The sequence below is a fragment of the Mus pahari genome, chromosome 6, assembly GCF_900095145.1.
Source record: "Mus pahari chromosome 6, PAHARI_EIJ_v1.1, whole genome shotgun sequence".
Classification (NCBI taxonomy): domain Eukaryota; kingdom Metazoa; phylum Chordata; class Mammalia; order Rodentia; family Muridae; genus Mus; species Mus pahari.
In genome coordinates this window covers 13,227,803-13,234,913 of record NC_034595.1, presented here as the reverse complement: position 1 = coordinate 13,234,913, position 7,111 = coordinate 13,227,803, and the positions used below count along the sequence as shown (strand labels likewise).

At 47.9% G+C, this 7,111-nt stretch overlaps 1 protein-coding gene across 1 annotated transcript in view; it reads left to right on the top strand.

Moving 5' to 3' along the window:
* Susd1 (sushi domain containing 1) overlaps nucleotides 1-6,874 on the top strand; it is a 120,780-nt gene extending 113,906 nt beyond the window's left edge. The window contains exons 16-17 of the mRNA XM_021200675.2: nucleotides 5,486-5,579; nucleotides 5,888-6,874. Coding sequence (XP_021056334.1) covers nucleotides 5,486-5,579; nucleotide 5,888 — 95 coding nt within the window. The 3' untranslated portion in view covers nucleotides 5,889-6,874. The remainder of the gene's footprint in view (nucleotides 1-5,485; nucleotides 5,580-5,887) is intronic.
* Nucleotides 6,875-7,111: the final 237 nt, after the last annotated feature.

Sequence of the window (7,111 nt, the reverse complement as noted above, 5' to 3'; positions counted from 1 at the left end):
AAAGAAAGAAAGAAAGAAAGAAAGAGTAAAGATTCCCGTTCTGGTTTTATGTAAACTTGAGGAGGAGGCCTTAGTTGAGAAAATGCCTCAGTAAGATCAAGCTGTAGGCAAGGCTGTAGAGCATTTTCTTAACTTGTTACTGATGAAGACAGTTGGCCTATTGTGGGTGGAGCCATCTCTAGACAGGTGGTCCTGGGTTCTATGAGAAAGCAGGCTGAGCAAGCCATGGAGAGCAAGCCAGTAAGCAGCATCCCTCCATGGTCTCAGCTCCTGTCTCCAGGTTCCTATTCTGTTTGAGTTCCTGTCCTGGCTTCCTTCCATGGTGAACTACAATGTGGAAGTACAGATAAACCCATTCCTCCCCAGCTTGTTTTTTGGTCATGGTGTTTCATGCAGCCATAGAAACAAACCCTAACCAGGACAACTTCCATTTGGAGACGGATGTGATGCAGGCCCATCCCCGGATCATTTTGGGTCCTCGATGCACAGTGCTCAGCACTCTTCTGGCTTTTGCCCAGTGCTGAGTTTTGTATTTACCTTTTCATAGTGCCACCACTAAGGAAGCTTGATAGCCAGGGACTTGCGTTTGATGTCAAATGCAGAGGCCTGAGCATCCTCACTCCAGCAGGCCCCTGATCAAACAGTGTCTTTGAAATAGTTTTTAACTTGGCTAGTCCTCAGCCACCTCTGCCTGGGCTGAGATTCCTCCCAGCCACAAAGTACTGTGAGTCTGTGATCTCACGAGTCACGGAAATGCTGGCAAGCTATAATCGGGGACCATTCTCCAGGCATAGGCATGAAGCCCAAGGCATTGATGACTCTCTGGTTCTCTGTCAGCCTGCACACTGCGTGCCTTTCATTTCTGTCCGCACGGAGCTCAGGCCTTCATCCCTGTAGCACAGACAGGTACTTGGCAGAGCCTCCCAGTTCATCTCCCATCACACAAGTTCAGGTTTCCCTTCTTTATCCCAGCTTGTGGCCACCTGACCCACCTCTGGATGCACAGCTCGTTCTAGTGTCTCCATTGGTGGCTCTTCTAGGGTTCCCTGCTGCTTCCCAGCCTTCTGCCTAAGACCTCTGACAGCAGCACCACCCACTGATTACGGCTCTCATTCTTTTCCATTCCTACGGGTGTCCGGGTGTCCAGGTGTCCGAGCTATTCTCCATCTCTCTCTTTAATGTCTTTGCTCACACAGTGATCACTCCCACCTGAATGCCTTGTCTGCACCCTGGGAGGGGCTGCTTGCTGCAGTCCACCGTTCAGGATGGAAACCTGACATCCTCTTCCTGAAGCCTTTCAGAGCTCCTCGGGGTCACCCCTCTGTCTCCTTTTCTTCAGCTGTTCTCCCACACTTCGGAGGAGCTGGTGGTTATCTTTGTCTGTGAGGTTTCAAACATTTGGGGAGGATATTGAAAAAACAAAAACTGGACCATTGCCTGGCATGCATTAGGTGCTCACATTGAATCCAGCAGGTAGGCAGCCATCAGGTTTTTTTTGAAGAGTGCAGCACAGATTTAATACTTGTCAAATTAAGTAGGCAGGGAAATTTTGCAAACTACAAGCCTAAGGTGAGCGCACGGGTACCGGAGTCAGCCCGCTGGGTCCAGGGATCTGTGGCTTCAGTCGGCTGAAGGCTGAGATATTTTGGAAGCAGTGGCTGCTGTGCTACAACGCAGTACGTCCGCTATTTGTATAGCATTACATTGTTTTCACCATTCTAAGTAATCCGGAGACAGCAAAGTCACAACACGTTTTATGTGGGACTTTAATGTTGAAAAATTCTGTTTTCTTAGGGGAGGGTTTTCTGGAACTAATCCCCTAGGGATACTGGAGAATCTCTGTCTCTTGTCTCCCTCTGTCTCTGTCTTTTTCTAAAGGTTTCCCTGGGGATATTGGGAATCTCTCTGTCTTCTCCCCCCTCCCCCGCCACCCCATTCACCTTTATCTGGTTATTCAGTCAAAGACTGTTCTAAGTGGAGAGTGCGCTCTGAGGATGCAGTCTTCAACAAGAAGATTCTTCCAATAAGCCTGACACTGTCACACAAGCCCTTGAACTTGGGTCTACAGGTCGGAACTTAGGTCTTGAAGATCCTAAGGGTGGGCCATATTTAACACTGGAAATACCCTGCTAGCTTTAGAAAACCACAAGACAAGGAATGCAGGTGGCTGCAGGAGCTCAGCAGACCTCACTGATAGACCGTAGGAAATGTGGACCAAGTTCTGCAACTTCAAGGGACTGAATTAAGCCAACAGTGGGGACGAACTCCTGAGCATTCTTCCCCAGAGCCTTCGGATGGGAGGGTGAGCCACTGACACACTGAGTCCAGCCCGGTGATGGTGCTGAGCAGAGAACCCATCACAGTGTGCCTAAACTGGGAACCACATGACTGAGCTAATGGGTGGGCTTGTAGCTGAGCAGTGTGTTAGGTTACAATCAAAGGAATTCAGCATTACTGCTGCTCCATCAAACATTACCTCTGAATCTATCGCCTGCTTTGCTCCCCTTTCCTGTGTCGCCCATGGAGGAGAAGTCAGATAAGAATAACACAGAAAAAAAAAAAAAAAAAAGAACACACTAAATCATTACTTATTCTTCTGTGTTCAAACGAATGCACCAACTGCCCTCTGGATGTGTCCCAAGCCAGACTGAGTGTGGCATTAATTTATTTCTACCATTGGATGGCAACAGTTGCTTTCAGGAAATGACCATACCTGTGTACAGTTCTGAAAACAACATGCCCACAGCCAGAGGGAGTCCTCAAGTCTGTCACACGGTCTTCAGCACTTCCTCTTCAGCACCTGTGGTCTTTCTATCAGTAAAAGATTAAAGAGAAGCCCGGTTTGCTCCGGAGCAGAGTCTCTGCAGTGAGGAGGGTTATAGTCCAAGTGTATTTACTTTCTCCTAGAATGACTAACAGCACATGAGTCCCTCGGATGAGTTTCTAAGAGAATATTCTGCAGATGATTCAGAAGGGAAATAAAAGGCCCCACAGCATGAGACTGGAAGGGAGGGGAGCCCGAGAATGACAAGATCATAAAAAGCCTATCATTCCGAGTGGCCGTTTGTAAATTTTATTAGGCATTCACAGAGGAAGAAACTGTACAGCCACACCCATGAGCTCTGCTGTAGACTTTGAGGTTGTATGAATAGCAAACCGAAAGACCTGTAGCCAAGGACTGGAAACCCATGCTGGGAGCCAAAATCCAAGGATGCTATGCAGAAAAGAGGGCATTTTCTTATTTCTTTTACATCTGTGTATGCACCGGTATCTGTGTGAGTGTATACCATATAGGAGCAGAGCCTTCAGAGGCCAGAAGGCAGTGTCAGGTCCCCTGGAGCTGTCCTTACAGGTGGTCCTGAGCTGCTGGTTAGCAAAGGTTCTGGGAACTGAATTCCGCTAATCCAGAAGAGCCTTAACCTCTGAGCCATCCAGCTCACCAGCTTAAAGGTCACTTTCAATAGTAATGTCTACCGCAAGGGATAGCATGGCTCACTGCGGAGGTGGGTGCTGCTGGTGGACGGGACAGGGGAAAGTTGGCGTCCTCAGCTCCTATCTGATTCTCTCTTGCTGCATTGTGAGGGGTGTCAGCATCTTTCCACCTGTATAAAGCACGTCAGCAGAGTCACACAGTTTTTTACTAAGACTGATAAACATCTTCCAGTGACCTTTGTGAGACCTGGAAGAGAAGACTAGGGCTGAGCAGTACACATGGACTTTGTACGAAGAGGGCGCCACCAAAAGTGTTCTGAAGGTAGCTTGGAGTCAGGGCCAGTCCAGGTGATGGGATTGGTTCTAGTGAATAGCAACAGTGACAGCGTAGAGCATGAGGAGCCCTGGGTGTCTCCCCTTTCCTCCTCTTGCAGACTCACTCATTGCCCAAGGAAGTAGGGCAAAAAGCGATGTATTTTAACTTCTGCTAACAGTTAACAGTACCACTGTGGACAGAGTGCGCGATATGAGGGCGGTAGATAGGCCTGGGAATGGGCTGGAGAGCAATGCACAACCGATATCAGCTAGCTAAGGAGTAACTCCTGATGAATGAATAGCAAATCCACAGCTCACATAGCATGGAGCTCACACAGTCCAAGGTCCTTCAGTTCAGCATTTTCATTCATCAAAGACTAAAGTGTGGAGGAAATATGTGAATTTTCCTTGACTATTAAAAGTGGTGTGTTCCATGTCTGTGCTTGCAGGTGCCTTGGACCCCACAGGGTTTCCACTGGAACTAAATCACTCTTAAACTGGTTATAGATATCTGAGCTGTGCTTAGTTACTCTGTGCCTCTGACTCTCCCCTGTGAAAAGGGAATACAAACACTTGTTAGGAGATGCGCGAGTTAAGTTTTCATCATGACAACACAGCTTAGGCGAGTGAGAGACGTGACCGGGCCCACAATTCCAGGGGAATCTGTGTAGAGTCAGCCAGCTTGGCTCTGGCTTGAATGAGGTAGCTCACCACTGCTGGGGCAGGCTGCTCGTCTCACAGTGGCCAGGAAGTGACGAGAGGGAAAGCAAGCCCAAGCCAGCCAGCCTCTTCTGCTTCTGTTCACCCAAACCCCTGGCTAATTGAATAGTGATGACCCTATTCAGGGTGCGTCTTCCCTCTCTCACAGACACACCCTGGAGTATGCTTTCCAAACCTCCCAGGTACCCCTCAACCCATTCGAATTGGCATTCAAAGTTAACTGCCACAGGAGCCCGAGTTAGCTTGTGTGAGATGCTTACAAGAGTGTGTGCCACTCAGAGACTGGTAAATACGTGTTTTCTAATAAAAAAGCACAGCTTTTGGTGGAGTCATGAAACTCCAAATAAAGTCTCTTGGACCAAATGTGCGCCACAAATGTGGGTGGTTTTCAATTCGTAATCAGGGATCACCCTGAAATTGCCACGTGACGTTCCCTACATAGAGCACATGTTCCGAGGACTTTCACATGAACTTTGAGAGCCCGTGGGACAGAGCAGAGTGCTACTATCCTACTGATAGTGTAGTGAAACAGAGGTGACTCTGCCCAGCAAATGGTACTCATTTGTATGTAACTACTGGAACTGACGAACCTTTTTAAATCCTGCATTCAAACGATATCAGGATGACTTCTTCCATGTGCAAGGAAGTGACCCATAAAAATCTGTCAAAGTGACTGGAGTGAGGATCTATCTGCACACAGCATACCTCATGTAGCTTTGGTGTGTCCACAAGTTTTGATTGGTTTTTTTTTTTCTCCCTTGTAACTTTAATATGATCTGGCTTTATGCTTCCTTGATAGAAATACTTTGAAACTGTGGTTTCCTGAGGCCTGAGATCCACAGGAGCAGTTGGGGACACAGGGGCTCTGTGGAGGCATTCTTGGGATTCTTTGTTAAATGAAGCCTAGCTTCAGGTTAAAACAGAATGTGCACAGTTGGATGTGGCTCTCCCAGGAGAGCCGTGACTGGATGTGGTGATGAGACGTGCTGTGGGCTCATCATGTGGTCTCTTCCCACAGACTCATCGCTCACAGCACAGCAGATGGTGGGTGTTGGACTGGGCTCCGTGGCTTTTGTGACCATCCTTGCGTTCCTCTCCTTCTCAGCAGTGTGGTATGTGAGACTTGTCACTTTTGAAGAATGAGTGGAATTGGGGGGTGGGGGGAGGCTGGAGTAGGAGTCATGCAGAACAGCTGGGCATGAGGGAGGGTCGGGGCCCAGGCAGCAGGGAGGCAGTGGAACTAACCCTGCAGCGGAGCGTAGGAAAAGCAGGGATAGTGATGACCACCCCATCAGTTCAGCAGGAAGGCTGGTCTCCCGTGCAGCCTCCCTGCCCGGGCCCTGTGGTCGTGTGTATGAGCCACACATGGGGAAACAGCAGGGTGTGCAGTGTTTGTGCCCTCTCTCCCCTCTCTGTCTAGATGGCTCAGCCTGGGAAGACTGACTCGATGATACACAGATGTTCTGACAGCTTCTCAGGCCCATCCACGGTGTGGCTCCCATCCTAAGCCCTTGTGTGGGGCTGAAACTTTCTCCAACCCAGCATGACCTCATTCCTGAATTCAAGATGACAACCATCTCTGTGGAATCTTAAAACTTGAGAGCAGTTTATGTGTGTTTCGTGCTTTCTGGATCAGTTGTATATCCATGACCTCAAGACTCATGTCCAATGTTAACACCACAGGCCACAGACCCCGTGAGTCAGCCCCTGTTTACGCTGGATGTGGACAGGCCACAGACCCTGTGACTCAGGTCCCATAGACATTGGATGTGGAACCTCTGCCTCTTCCTTTAATTAGTTCATCTACTAACTAGTTCAGGATCTGTTCTCAATAGGTAATGAGATGGGCTTAAGTCTGGGCTGGAGTTTATGAAGGAGATCACTGGATATAGAACACTGATGTGAATAAATGTTTTAAGCATTTTAGGATTAGCCCGTGGCCTATACCAGAAAGTACAATAGCCTGGCTTCTCTCTCCGATTTCCTTCGTGGCTTTGATACAATTCCTGTTGTTTGTGTGAGACGAAAAATGATGTCTGCTTTCCAGAAAAACCCATTCTGTAATTTCTTCCCCATTCCTCTTTTTTTGTCCCCCTTTTCTTACTCATTATCTATACAATTGTTCTCTGTCTCCCTTGAGATATTTGGGTTTGGTGGTAATGTAGGAACAGTGGTCTGAAACAGCATCCAGCTCATGGTCAGCATCTACATGAGTTTTGGGGATAAAGAAGAACGGTGATTAACATACCCTACCTATACTCCAGTAACCATGACTGAAACTGTATCCATATAGCCCATGAAACATCAGCTATAGGCCTAGCTGGCTTACTGTCCATGTGGATATACAGGTAGAGTGTATTAAGTTTGACTTTTAAAACCCTTGGGTATGAGGCAGAGGCAGGAGGATTTCTGAGTTCAAGGCCAGCCTGGTCTACAGAGTGGGTTCCAGGACAGCCAGGGCTACACAGAGAAACCCTGTCTCGAAAAACCGAAAAACAAAACAAAACAAAACAAAACAAACAAAAAAACCCTTGGGTATTCTTCAACTTTTTCTCTTAAGATGGCTCAACTCCAAGGTTGTGATTTCTCTCTTCTCTTTCTCCCTTGCTAGACATACACAAGAGCATGGGAAATAAAAGGGTGT